This window comes from Pyrenophora tritici-repentis, chromosome 3 (assembly GCF_003171515.1).
Source record: "Pyrenophora tritici-repentis strain M4 chromosome 3, whole genome shotgun sequence".
Lineage (NCBI taxonomy): Eukaryota > Fungi > Ascomycota > Dothideomycetes > Pleosporales > Pleosporaceae > Pyrenophora > Pyrenophora tritici-repentis.
The window spans coordinates 2728463-2742114 of record NC_089392.1 but is presented as its reverse complement, the minus strand read 5'-3'; the positions used below and the strand labels follow the sequence as shown (position 1 = coordinate 2742114).

Genomic DNA, 13652 nt, shown 5'->3' with positions numbered 1-13652 from the left:
CAACACACACAGACAGAGAGCGAATACACTGATGACTGCCTCGCGCGGACACACTTTGATTGACTGCATTAACTGCAACAGTACCCGACCTTCCCTTCAACTGCGATCCTGAAGACTTGCCGACTTGTGATCAAATCACTCTGAACCAGGTCGACCAACTGATCAGGGATATTCCCAAGGTCAGATCGATAGTAGACGGCGGCATCCCCAACGCCCTGCTGAAGCTCTGTCGGGAGGGTATCGTTCCATATTTGCATCGACTCTTCAACGCTTGTTTCAGGCATTGTTATCATCCTGCTCATTTCAAGCATGCGACGACTTGCATTCTCCGCAAACCATCGGGCCCATATAACCTTCCCAAGAACTGGAGACCTATAGCGCTTCTGTGCTCTATTGGGAAAATGTTTGAATCCGTGATTTGCAAGATGCTCACTGCTATCGCAATCAAGCACAACATGATCCCTGAGACTCAGATGGCTTTCGCTGGACGCACTACGGGTGACGCTCTCCTCTATGCAGAGACCATCATCCACGCCGCTTGGTTCAAACGCAAGATGGTTACGTTGCTCGGTTTGGACATGAGCAAGGCTTACGACCGAGTGAACCGGACCCGACTGCTCCAGATTCTCCACGAGAAGAGTGTCCCCAAGGGTCTTATCGTCCTCATCCGTTCATTTTTGTCTGATCGCACTACCACCATCAGGATGCCAGGCAGGAGTTCCAAACGCCGGTACGCGGTCAATCTCGGAATCCCGCAAGGTAGCCCTTTGTCGCCCCTCTTGTTCCTCTTCTACACCGCCCCACTTCTTGAGAAACTCGCTGAACCAAGAAATGGAAAGGGTTCTAGATTCCACGTGGCCTTTTCCGACGATCTCACAATCATGGAGGTCTCCGATACCGCTGTAAACAACTGCATACGGTTATCGGCGGACTACGACATCTGTGAACAGTGGGCGAAGGATCACAATATGGAGTTCAACACGAAGAAGTTTGACTGCATGCATTTCTCGACGGTTCCCTCCGAAGCCAATTCGCGGAAGTATCCCGTTATACCAGGTTTCGTCCCGGGAGATCAGTTCGGCGTGGAATTCAAGTTTCTTGGAGTCATGTTAGATCCGAAGTTGAATTGGGGGCCACACATGGCTCATATTCAGCAAAAGAAGGTCGCACCTCTAACACGAACATTCAAACGTTTGTTTGGGCCGAAGTTTGGCCCACCAATGGAAGTCGGCACGCAACTCTATAGGAGCGTCGTATTTTCTGCGGTGACGTAAGCCCTCTAGGTCTGGGCCGATTTCGACTTACTTCCCAAGGTACACCAGCAGTAACTGGAGACAAACCAAAATATGTTTCTGCGAATCATTGGTTAGTTGTATGGACTGACAGAAGTTCTCGTTTTATACAAGGAACTCCGGATGCGAAACATTCTGCTCGAAATTGAACGTTTACGAAGCGCGGCTCTCGCCAAATTGACTATCAGACCAGTATACAAGACTATCTGTGATGCTTACTAGTAATTCTACGATAAGGCGGATTCTGACAATAGCGTTTTGCCCGACCGCCGCCGCCTTGGTTGTCGACAAGTTCCTGATCCCTTTTACGCCCGATGGACTCGTGCTCTCGAACTCGCTGGAATTGCTAAACAATCTGCCTTCGAACACATGCAATGCATTTAGTCCCCGCCTTTGTCTGCAAACACTGCCTACTAGAGCACACACACCTACCTCTAACGACGTTAGCAACCGATGCTATCTGTTAAAGATCTCGTGTCTATTAAGCTTAAGCAGATGGCGAATGAGAAGGCTGACGCGGAGGTGAAGGCTCTTTGGGTTGCTAAATGTGCTACTTACACGTATAGGGTTCGGACAACGTACACAGAGCTATGGGGTACCGATGTGTTTGCAGTACACAAGGGCCTTACACGCGTGGAAGCTATTAATCTTGTTAGACTGAAGATCGAAACCGTTCGAGTCGCTGCCTACATGTTCAGAATCTGTTCGGTACGTCTTCCATCCTGTCGTTTTCTCATTCCCTCTCGCCCCTCAATCCTCGTCTGCCGTTGCGCAATTTGAATGTATATCTGCTAACATATTGTCATCATCAGACTACCTACCACCCTGGATGCCCTTGTGGTGCTCTATGGCAGACCGTCTACCACCTCTTCACTCGATGCCCACACCTGAGCGCCGCTCGTCGACAAATTATTGAGGACACTGGCCACAACGACTTCTATCGCTGGCTTACACACGACGGAGCGATTGCAGCCAAATGGGCAACTAATTACCTTGGTCTCGTTGTTACAGACTGGATGCTACACTACCTCTCGGCGCTGGATCCGGATGCCGATCCGGTCCAGTTGCCCAGTGAACATGATGCCGACTCAGCCGCCAAGCCCACGCGTAAGTTTCGCGGTCCCGTCCGGTCATGTCCGGTCATGTCATCGTTGCTAATTTATGCCGTTCTAGTAGGCCGCAAGCGTCGCCATCCCCAACGCGTTTCACCACCATTGCCATCATCACGACATCACCACATTGAACGCTCACGGGCAGCACAAGCTCGTACGACATCCCCCCCTCTCGCTATCTCTAAGCTCTAGGCTTACTAACTTCGCAGGATTGCAACGATGCGCACTACAGAAGACACCTCGAACCCACGATACCCCCCGCGGCTCATGACCCCCGGCGATACCTGATACCCGTAAGGACGACCTTACTCGGACGATACAACCGGCTCTAACACAATTCTAGGTCAGCCCATTGCCTCACAACATTGCCGAACGACTCACCGATTGCGACACGACCGATTGCGGCACTGCCGAATGCCTCACGGTACGCTAGAATCCTTTCTCAGCTCCTCGTCCCTTCTACACATTTGCATTGGTTTGGATGGTCTAACAGTTCTCAAGAGGTCGGCTTCGTCTTCTCGCCCATGTGCAGCATATGCTTCACTGTCGCGTAAGTTACCTCACTCGATCACGATCATAGCTTCCCTTTCTCACACACCACAGGCAACCCTCCAGCTCCTCCAAGAATTCCACCTTATGTTTTGCCAGTCCCTTTCCCGGTACCTTCTGCCGGCCCAGCTTCCTATGCAGTGCTTCGACGTTCTTGCGCTGCTGCGACAGAAACGACGCGGTGGTCCCCTTCGGCTTGTCTGAATCAGGTATGTCTCCACTGCTCATCAATTCATAAAAACAAAACCTAACGCCATGTGCAGTCAGTTCACAACACGACGACCCCATCCCCATCCCCATTGCGTACCCTTGTCCTGGACGATCTCCAGGCATACCCCAAGCAGTTGTACGTCAACACACTTTGGCAATCCGCTCGTGTAGCGCATGCTAACATCTATCTAATAGTCACTCGTTCGATGTCGCTGATAGCTCGTCCCGGTCTGATTTTGACTCTCTTTTGGGCTTCTTTCCACACGCTGGAATTGATTTCGTCTTCCCTAATGCTTCTGGTACGTTTGGACCACACAAGCGTATGCCTTCCGCAAACTCATGCAGGAGGTCTCGTACCATTCTGCGTTGAGAACCCGCAACTTCGAGTAGAGCGACGGGTCGACGTCTGGAGAACGGTCTTTATCCCAAGGAGTGACTGATTCAATGCCGACGTCCGATACATTGTGCAGAACGTTGCTGAATGGATCTGTGAAACAAAGTATCTCCGTGCCATGGGCATGCTGCCCGACTCCTTCTCCTTGGTTCTACACGGCCCTAGCAAAGAAGCCAGCCAGCAACTTTGCGACGCCATGATAAGAGTCGCTATTTGGCATGACGGTGCGGAGGAGCTGGCTCGCCGAGAAGGAGAAGAGTTGCAGTGTTGGAGGGATGGTATAGCAGAAGACTTCGTCGACCTAATGAAGTCCATGATACGCGGCGATGTTCCCGCAAGATTCGGGGCGGACATGGGCGAGGTGTGGAATATAGAAGAGATTTTGCGCGACCATCAAGGCGAATGGCCTGCTAGTGTCAGCCAAGTCTTCGCTCTCAGCAACTTCGAAGAGCCGGACGGGGGCTGGGAAGCGGCGCGCGCGGGGTACTTTGAGGAAGTTGAATGGCTAGACAGGATGGAAGGGTGGAATCTAATGGTAGCAGAGAATCAGCCGGACGATAGCGATGCATAGTAGCACGTCTTGAATCGCGCATTATCGCGCTCATCGATATCTTGAGCGAACAATACATGTAGCTGAGCCATCCTGAACATGTGTTGACGAGTTGCCTCATCAAAACAACAGATGCGCGTGAAGCCGCCGGGTAAAACCTAAAACAGAACGCGTATTCGAATTTGGGGCTGATGTTTGATATGTTTGCAGTGTGACGTAAGCCCAGCCGCATCCTCTCAATGCATCAGCTAGACGGCAGAGACGCAGGTTCCGAACGTCCACACAGCGCTACTCGCGATGGCGAACAGCGACCCCTAGAACCCTTTTTGTTGATTGATTAAGAGTAACACGTGAAAGTAGAGTGCGCTGCCCGTTGCCGCCCTGGAGCCCGTCGCGCTGTGCCGCCATGCACCCCCTTCATCGACGACCGCCTCAATCTCACTGGCATTGAATCAAGGTACAGGCGAACCGTGCCCCGCTTCGGCTTTCATTGTAGCCTAATCCGTTGGTGTTCGCGTCCCGCAAACACGGGCTGTGGCTTGGTCTGAGAACAGGGACAAACGCAGGCACATAGCTACGTCACTGCCCGCATGCCTTCATAACATAGATTGCAACCACTTTGAATCGACACATACACCCCAGACTCTACTTCTCCCCACTTTACACCTCCTTGTCATCGCAATTGACTAGCAAAAGACTGCCACTAACATGGAGACAATCACCAACCTTGCGAGCAACGCTGCCTCGACTGCCTCGAAGCTCATCTACGGCGACCAGACTAAGGCCGACGAGACTGTCGACCAGACCAAGAACAACGAGACTGCCGGCAAGGAGCCTATTTCGGGCGAGCAGGGCTTGGGTACTGCGACTCAGCCATTCGACCAAGGCAATGCTGGTGAGCTTGACAATTCCATCCGTTGCGTATCACAGACTGACTCCACTTCGCAGCGACTCCTCTAGCAACTGCCGACAAGGGCACCTTTCTTGACTACACCAGTAATGAACCGCTGGGCAAGGAGCCTCTGTCTGGGGAACTTGGCAAGGGTACCGTAACAGAGCCGTTCGACCAGGGCAACGATGGTGAGTGTCCCATTATCTCCAGATGTCTCATGACTGTTTTAGTATACTAACACAACCCAAAGCCAAGGCGACCGAGCAGGCGACCGAGAAGACATCCAGCTCAGATGAGTTCCTGAAGCTCGACCCTGTCACAAAGGGACCGACCGAGACCGAGATCCAGTCGACAGGAGACCCAAAAATCTACTCGAACAGCCAGGACCCATCCTACGCAGGCATGCCCATCGTACCCCTCAACCCCGACGCTGCTACTTCCAACACCGCTGCCACTCCGTCTGCGCCCACGACCACGGCCATCACAGATAAGGCTGGAGTGACTGATAAGCTCTGGAAGGACACTCCGCTTGATGACATCACTCGTTCAGGCGCTCCAGGAGCTGGCCCTGTTGCTCCTACCGATGTCACTCCTGCGGTTCCTGATTCAGCTGCCACGACTACCAGCCTCGACCCCGCTATCAAGACCTCCGCGCCCGACTCAGTGACAGCTTCTTCAGGCATATACTCTGGCTCGGAGCCCAAGACTTCCGGAGCTGGTGTCATCGTAGACACCAAGACAGAGGCAGAGAAGGAATCTGACAACCGGGATACCCCGGAGTGGACATCAACTGGTGTGCCCTCTGACAAGAGTAACTACGAGGCTGCTGCTGCTAAGCAGAACGCTGCCTCTCCTGGAGAGTCCAAGGGTACGTTTACAAACGAAGCCGGACACATTCTGGGCAGTGCTGATGGTGTTGCAGGTTTGACTGAGCCGGCAGTTGGTCGCAAGTCCGAGTCCAACGACTTGGCATCCTCCCCTAGCAACGAAGAGAAGGGCAGCAAGATGTCACACCTCAAGGAGAAGATGAAGAACAAGCTTCACATTGGCAAGGACAAATAAGCGCTTGCTTTGTGTCGCGCAGGGAACGATGATTGATGACAGACGAGATATGATACCACGGGAATAACAGGACATGCGAGAACGACGCTCGTAATATAGTCTCTGCAGATGATAATCTAATGAGTTTAGTTCAAATCCGCAAAAGTGATGCATCCAATGAGCGTCATGATCCTTGCTCGTGGCAGACCCTAAACTTAGCGTATCTTCGGTAATCTGACCTGCGAACATGTCAGCCTACAAGACTTGCTCTTATCACACGCCTCACTTACCGCCCAACCGCATCACGTTTGCATTTCTTCGATCCTGTGTGGATTAACGTGAGTCACTCGTCACGCGACTACACTCCCCCACTTGATCGTCCATCAAAAGCATTCTTTAGATACGTCGACGGCTATTCACGCGCTGGTTTGCTGAGCCTCCTTGCTTGCTGCGCCATCCAAATAGATTACGTTCATTCCTTCGTACCTTTTTATGCCGGTTGGTTTCCTTCCCTCAACCTTAGATCCCGCTAGCACCACGAACCATGGGTCACGTCTAGCGCGTGATGCCTGATGTGTTCTAGCCAGGAAGAGACCGTATTATCTTGCTTCGTATGGAATAAGCCTGACTATATTGGTCCTCTGTCATCGCCTAACGTTCCCATATTCTGAATCCACCTTCTTCCTGCTACTACCTTTCCCCAAGTCAACTATTTAGGGCATACACACGTACACACAGCACGAACATGGGAAATATCGGCAACGAGAATACGGCTCGAAGAGCTGACAGTTCTAGCAATAGGATTACACCAGAACGGGATACTCGTCTATCGAGGGATCTATCCGGCTCCCCGCATCGCCAAGGCTATATGGATGAAGCAAATATGCTACGAAGAGCGGCGGGCAAGATCCCGCATGTTTGTGTGATCGGCGCTGGTGTCGCCGGGTTGAGATGTGCGGATGTGTTGTTGAAGCAGGGTATCAAGGTTACGATACTTGAGGGGAGGAATAGGGTTGGCGGGAGGGTGGGTACCAAGAAAAATAACCCAACTCTTGCACGAATGCTAATGAGGAGTAGTTATGTCAAAGTAACGCGTTAGGCCACCTAGTCGATTTGTGAGTCCACCTTCATTGGACCTGCAACATGTCAAATGAGCTGATAAAGCATACAGAGGCCCAAATTGGATACATGGCACCGATGACAACCCTATATTAGACCTCGCCAAGGAAACGAAAACGATTACCATGAATTGGGATGGACGGCAATCCGTCTTCGACAACCTAGGAAACCACATGCCTGATGAAGACGCAGAAAAGAATACAGAACATGTCTGGTCAATCATCGAGCAAGCAATGAAGCATTCGAACGAGGACTCCGCCAACATACCCGCAGAGAAGAGCTTGTACAACTATTTCGAAGAGCAAGTCGAAAAGATGTTCCCAGACCAGAACGACGAAGCAAAACAAAAGCAACAAACCATCCTCCAGATGGCCGAGATGTGGGGCGCCTTCGTCGGCTCGCCAATCCAAACGCAAAGTCTAAAGTTTTTCTGGCTTGAAGAATGCATCGACGGCGAAAACCTCTTTGTCGCATCCACCTACGAAAAGATTCTCCGAAAGATCGCCGAGCCAGCTCTCAAAGGAGCAGAGATACGATTCGAGCACAAAGTAAACAAGATAACCTCGCGCGAGGAAAGTGGAAACATCAGTGTAACAGTTGAGATCGACGGTAAGGGAAGTATGACATTCGACGAAGTAGTCATGACAGCACCACTAGGCTGGCTCAAAAGAAGTACCTCCGCTTTCGAACCAGCATTACCGCCACGCCTGCAACAAGCTATTCAAAATCTAGGATACGGTCATTTGGATAAAGTGTACATCACCTTCCCAACCGCTTTTTGGAACGTATCAACCTTGTCCTCCTCAACAACAACCATATCCCCCTCCTCCCAACCAGCCCCAAACATCACAGCAACAACAGCACCCCTCCATCAACTCGCTTCCGCCTCAACAACTACCCACTACCCAGGCTTCACACACTGGCTGCACCCCACGTATGCCACCCAAACCAACCAAGAAGCCTGGAACCAAGAAGCCGTCAACCTCGCCGCCCTCCCCGACAACACCGCTCACCCAACCCTGCTCTTCTACACCCACGGTCCCACAAGCCAACATCTCGCCTACCTCCTATCCACCATGCCCACCACTCAACACAACTCCCTGCTAACAGCCTTCTTCCACCCCTACTACTCACTCTTACCCAACTACTCTGCTTCCAGCGCAGATTGTGTTCCTAGCGCTGTGCTGGCGACAGCGTGGGCGAACGACGAGATGGCGGGTTGGGGCAGTTATTGCAATTTCCAGACTGGATTGCAGGAGGGGGATGGGGATGTTGAAGTGCTGAGGAAAGGGGTGCCTGAGAGGGGAGTGTGGATGGCGGGGGAGGCGTGTGCGCCGTTTGTGGCACTTGGGACTGTGACGGGGGCTTGGTGGAGTGGGGAGGGGGTGGGGAAGAAGGTGGGCATGGCGTATGGGCTAGGGGGTATGGAGGGGGAAGGGACGATGAGTGGCGTTTAGAGATATAGATGGGAGAGATAGGTTGGGGGTATAGATGTTATTGTTGTCTCAGTTGAGTGAATGTTTTCTGTACTTCTTAAATAGATATCTGTCAAAGTCCTCTCGCGTCCCTTGTCCTTGCCCTTTTACTATTCCACTTGGATCTACGCTACTTTACTCCCCGCGACAGTGCTTTCGCAACAGCGTAGACCTTTGGTTGCCCTGATATACCGCAAGCTGTCGGCGGGCAATATAGCGCTCGGTATAGCTCGGGTATGCACTGGCCGCTGTTTTCGGGTTCCGATAGGTAAGAGGGAAAAGGCTCGGTAGAGCTCTCGTTAAATCATGTAATCGATGGTTCTTCAGTTTGGTACGCCAAGGATGGATCGGGTTCCGATAGCAGATTTGAGTAGGCTGGTACGCTTCATATCTCTCCTCGAAGCGTGTGAGATGGGTACTCCGCCTTCTGTAAGGTTTGAGAAAGCGGCCAACATAGGATTCTATCGCTTGGCTGGCTGCTTGGTTGCTTGTTGTGGTGGTCGTTTGGTTGTTCGTTCGATCAATTACTCCAACACCAGTTCCCACCTCATTCCACAATCATCTCAACACCATCTATCACAAATCTCGAGCCCGCGAACTCACTCTCACCAAACGCCCACAAATCCTTCGTCGTAATCTCCGCCCTATTTCTCGCCCACCCCCCTTTCCATACCCCTTTAGCTTCAACCCTATACTTTCCCATGCCCGTTACCACCGCCGCGCTCTTATCAAACAAAACTTCCCTGCTCACGTTCCTGCCTGGCGCAAGCTCCACAATTTGGTTCGGCGGCGGCGGCATCTTACGCGTGATTCTTCGAACAACTTGTTCTACAGCCTTCCCGTCTGCCGTTGTTATACTGAAGACGCCTGTGTCTAGCGCCGAGGCATCGAGGGGTGTGGCCCATTTGAGGAGCGTATAGGTGGTTTCTGGGTGGTTATTTTGCAGGGTGACGAGGAGGGCTGGTGGGGAGGTGGATATTTGGCTGAGGGAGAAAGTGAGGCCCGGGATGCCGTTTGTGGTTTGAAGGTGCGGTGTGGTGAAGGTGAGGGAAGTGGGGGATTGGTAGATGTAGAATGAGAGTAGGAGGGTGAGAGAAAGAAGAATTGAAAGGAGGGTTGCGAGGGGGTGGGGTAAGGGTGGCATTGGTGGGTCTGTAGATGTCGTATAGTAAAGGTTGTAATGATGACAACGTACTGAAGCTGCGAGATGAAAGGAAGAAAAGACTGGAAATCCCAGGTACCTGAACCTCACATGTATCGATATCCAAAGGATAACAACCTACCCTCCCAATGACTGTTTCCATACCCGACGCGGCGCACTCGGCGATGTAGCAGTATAGCAAGCGATAGTATTGGCACGCGCACCCCAACCCTCACCACCACATCTTCCTCCCAACGAATCACATTCGTCCACCCTATATCACCTCTCGGTGTATATGCCACAAAGAGGCGGTTTTAATCTCCATTGGGGCTAGTCACCCCGCTTCCGAGGTAACTAGTAACGGCAGGAAAGTAAGCGCATTTAGAAACGAGGGGAAATTGTGTTGATTGTGGCGGAAGGCAGGGATTGTTTCTGGATAAGTGGGTGCAGAGATGTGAGCGCGGAACTTGAGGTAGGGTTAGACGGTGTTTGTGGGGGTTCCAAGGGTTTCAGTGGGGCTGGGCAGGCGGGCGCCAGGGTTGTTTGGCGTCTTGGCTGAAAGGTACGGGGAGTGACAGGGCATTAGAGAACACAATGTTTGTGTAACATGCTATGTTTATCCTGATTGTGCTGGCATTGCGCTCGCAAACTTGAGGCGAAAGATGATAAGTGAGGTATGATTTTGGGGCATGGGTCGTAAAGTCAACATTGTATTCGTTATCGCTCTCATGATTATCGTCAACTTTTATACATCAACCGACGCGTTATCGCGTGCCAAGTTCCGTGTCATGGAGAAGATGTTTCAACCCCATTGAAATCTCTCCTCGTCGACACGAGTCCCTTCTTCCCAGCACTTTTCGATCCATCCCAATCCGACTACGCGGGCAAGGCCACTGACCTTCGCTTTCCCCTTTGCTGCCGAAGTTTGTCCATCTGCTACAACAACATGCGTTACATCCTCTTCATCTCCATCACCTACAATCTGCCCGCCTCCAAACCTCACATAGTTCTTTGCTAGTTTTGCTCTCAGCTCCAACCCCACTTCCGCAGAGAACTTCACCTTGACGTTCCGAAACATGTACGTTTTGAACTGCGAAAAGTCCTCCCCATGCCCCTCAAGTTGCTCTAAAAACCCATCTCGACTAAATGTAGTCTTCGGGGTTTCCATCCCATCCAGCAAGCTCCGCATTTCCTCCATATCAGCGATATCGCGTGCATACGAGTCCCCGTTATCATCAAGATTGGCTTCGTAGTCCATTTGGTCATCGTCATGCAGGTAGTACATGTGTCTGTTAGGTTCAAAAGGGAGGAGGTAAGGAGGTGCCCCAGCATCTCGTTCGTTTTGCATTATGCAGTCCTGTAGCCAAGCTGGCTTGACAACATTATTCGTGCCACGCTTCTCAAGAGAAGCAACTTTGATGAGTCGCTTGTCTGCAACGATGACAAGGTCTTTGGCCGTGGAATCGCGCTGGACAAGTCTTCCCCCATTTGCTTTAACGAGTGCTTCCAGGTCTGCTTTTGATTTCTTGGTTGGGTAGACTTGCTCGGTCATTATGTAAAAGGCTAGGCCTTCGAAGACTTTGGATGCTGGGCCTGCGTAAGGGGTTTTAATTGCATCGTCGCTAACTACGGTAAGCGGTTTCTTAGCTGTGCGAGCTTTTTTGCGACGGGACTGTTCAATTTTGAACTCTTTCTCTTTCTCCGACTTCTCTTTCTCTGCTCGGGATTTGACATCGAGGAATTCTTGGACTGAGAGTGCTTGGTCCCAGCGCTTGTCTACGCGGAGGAGCTTGAAACGTGGGAAGCGGAGGGTTAGCGTGGAGCGGAACTTGTCGCTGCTTTCTACGCTGGCGGCTTTACATTCTAGGACCACTGATTCGCTCGGTCGAATCCATTGGTCTGGCCGCTCGTGTTGACGATTTTGTTCATGGCCGCCCAGCTCGATGAAGAGAGGTGGTCGTCGACGATCCCAATTGTGCCATTTTCCTTCTGTTCGGCCTCGTATGGCAGCATAGTCCTCGCGACTGAATCCGCCCCCGACTTTAAAAAATGACCAACAATGCTCGTATTTCGGATCACCCGGCTTTGCGTCCTTGTCTGTTAGTAATGCGCATAGGAAGGATGAGTGCACACCGCCGCGATGACCAGATCCGAAGTATCCGCCGACAACTACACAATCGAGCGATTCACCAAACTCTGACATATATTCTGGCTTGACCTTCATCCAGTCGTTGTTGCGCTGGCTGAGGCAGTACATTGAACGGGGGTTCTTGAGTACAAGGCCTTCGGAGGATTCCGCGATGACCTTGCGCAATGCTGGCTCAATCTCGGTATGCGAGCGTGCTTCAATGTATGGATGAACTTCCAATCTTCGAGGCACACCTTTGACAGCACTTTCGAGAGCACGCCGGCGATCACGTAATGTATACTGTGTGAGTAGTTTGTCGTTGAGATATACGCAGTCAAATACTCGGAACAGCGGCCGTTGGCCAGTATTTTTGTTCGTTTTGTTCTCCTTTTCAGACAAGGCTGCCGTTTTGAGTGTGCCAAAGCCAACAATATGGTCAGTCTCCATATCCCATGTGATCATTTCGCCGTCCAAGATGATGTTCCTGACATTCTCCCCGAACGCATCGGTGATGAAGCGTGTCAGTGCACCAGCCTCGTCGCCGTCAAAATGTCGACCATATAAATATGCGTAGTCCTTTGCCTTGCGTGACCAGAAGCCGAACGATTTCCCGCCTGGGGCATCTGGATCCTCCATCATATGTAGCTGCATTCTCTCCCCGTCGAGCTTCTCCTCAATCCAGAAGGTATCATCATTCTCGTCTCCCTTGAATCTCGTGACAAGCTTTTCGAAAGAGCCAACCTTGTCTTGGAACTGAGCCAACTGTGGTTGAAAACACTGCATCAGACTGAGACCAGTGTCTTCGCCTTCTAATCGAAGCTTAGTGTCGAAGAGCTCCCAACACACACGTCGGAGGTTTGATGATATGTTGAAGAGTGTTTCTGCATCTGGATGCCATATGTCGAGAAACGTCTTCTCCGTCGCACCAATCTTCATCTGACGCAAAATCATGCGGATCAGCCAAGTCATCTCTTCAGCATTCATCCTCCGATAGAATCTCTGGAAAATCTTGACCTGCTCATCTTCGGCACCAACTTGCGACAGCTTATCCAGTGCATTGTTGACCTCCGCGATTGTCATGTCGCTGTACACGGTTTTGAGTTGTCGCGTTGACAGAATCTCATAGCACCTCCCTGCAAAGTCACCTGCTGTGGAAGCTGAGGCCTTGTTGAGTTGTCCAGGCAGTTTCCAATTGAGCATGTGTTTGGCATCATCCGAGTCCTTGCCGATTCTGGTGAGTTTGATCAACACCTTTGCAATTGCCTTCTCTTTCAGGCCGTACATGGGGCGATCACGGTCTTTCTCGGGTATGATGAGTCGCATTGCCGGGTAGAAGTCGTTGCCGACCTGTTTCCGCCAATTTGCGATGAACCTTTCAATGATGTTCCGCTTGGCTTCATGGGGTGACATGTTGGCGTGTCCGTGTGGACCAACTCGCCGACGAGCCCCCACTGACTGCTTCTTCTTCTGCGTCTCCATGAGCGGATTGAAGAGGTCAGTGAATAGTGTGTGGAACGGCAATGTTTTGTGTAGGTTTATTGGCCTGGTCGGGTATTTATCATCGAGGTCGTCATCATGGCCGTACATGAGAGTATTCTCCTTAATCGCGTCCGCATCGGGCATTGGGGTATCTTCTGCCATGTTGAGGGCATTGAAAGAGGAAACACTGGATGCGCTGACAATATGTATTTGAAGTGCGGGCAGTGGTTGCCTGGCAGGTCGCGTTTAGCGCTGCACGTGCTCACGTGA

At 51.5% G+C, this 13652-nt stretch overlaps 6 protein-coding genes across 6 annotated transcripts; 5 read left to right on the top strand and 1 right to left on the bottom strand.

Annotated features, from left to right (window-relative positions):
- Positions 1 to 425: 425 nt before the first annotated feature.
- Positions 426 to 1274, top strand: PtrM4_084290 (uncharacterized protein; the record flags this gene model as incomplete). Its single annotated transcript, XM_066106619.1, has 1 exon — positions 426 to 1274. One exon carries the CDS (start codon positions 426 to 428, stop codon positions 1272 to 1274), a length of 849 nt encoding a protein of 282 aa, XP_065963557.1.
- A 513-nt stretch (positions 1275 to 1787) lies between these two features.
- On the top strand, positions 1788 to 3533 carry PtrM4_084280 (uncharacterized protein; the record flags this gene model as incomplete). The annotated part of the gene is made up of 9 exons (XM_066106618.1): positions 1788 to 2000; positions 2105 to 2416; positions 2469 to 2558; positions 2614 to 2697; positions 2748 to 2828; positions 2906 to 2954; positions 3008 to 3162; positions 3217 to 3299; positions 3359 to 3533. The coding sequence occupies 9 exons, from the start codon at positions 1788 to 1790 to the stop codon at positions 3531 to 3533; spliced, it is 1242 nt and encodes a 413-aa protein (XP_065963556.1).
- Positions 3534 to 3675: 142 nt separating this feature from the next.
- On the top strand, positions 3676 to 4128 carry PtrM4_084270 (uncharacterized protein; the record flags this gene model as incomplete). Its single annotated transcript, XM_066106617.1, has 1 exon — positions 3676 to 4128. The coding sequence occupies one exon, from the start codon at positions 3676 to 3678 to the stop codon at positions 4126 to 4128; it is 453 nt and encodes a 150-aa protein (XP_065963555.1).
- Positions 4129 to 4815: 687 nt separating this feature from the next.
- PtrM4_084260 (APC-basic multi-domain protein) lies at positions 4816 to 6061 on the top strand (the record flags this gene model as incomplete). The annotated part of the gene is made up of 4 exons (XM_001940276.1): positions 4816 to 5002; positions 5056 to 5187; positions 5250 to 5867; positions 5922 to 6061. 4 exons carry the CDS (start codon positions 4816 to 4818, stop codon positions 6059 to 6061), a joined length of 1077 nt encoding a protein of 358 aa, XP_001940311.1.
- Positions 6062 to 6785: 724 nt separating this feature from the next.
- On the top strand, positions 6786 to 8616 carry PtrM4_084250 (Monoamine oxidase; the record flags this gene model as incomplete). The annotated part of the gene is made up of 3 exons (XM_001940277.1): positions 6786 to 7064; positions 7118 to 7155; positions 7212 to 8616. 3 exons carry the CDS (start codon positions 6786 to 6788, stop codon positions 8614 to 8616), a joined length of 1722 nt encoding a protein of 573 aa, XP_001940312.1.
- Positions 8617 to 10577: 1961 nt separating this feature from the next.
- Positions 10578 to 13544, bottom strand: PtrM4_084240 (CDC9, ATP-dependent DNA ligase; the record flags this gene model as incomplete). The annotated part of the gene is made up of 1 exon (XM_001940279.1): positions 10578 to 13544. One exon carries the CDS (start codon positions 13542 to 13544, stop codon positions 10578 to 10580), a length of 2967 nt encoding a protein of 988 aa, XP_001940314.1.
- Between the last annotated feature and the right edge of the window lie 108 nt (positions 13545 to 13652).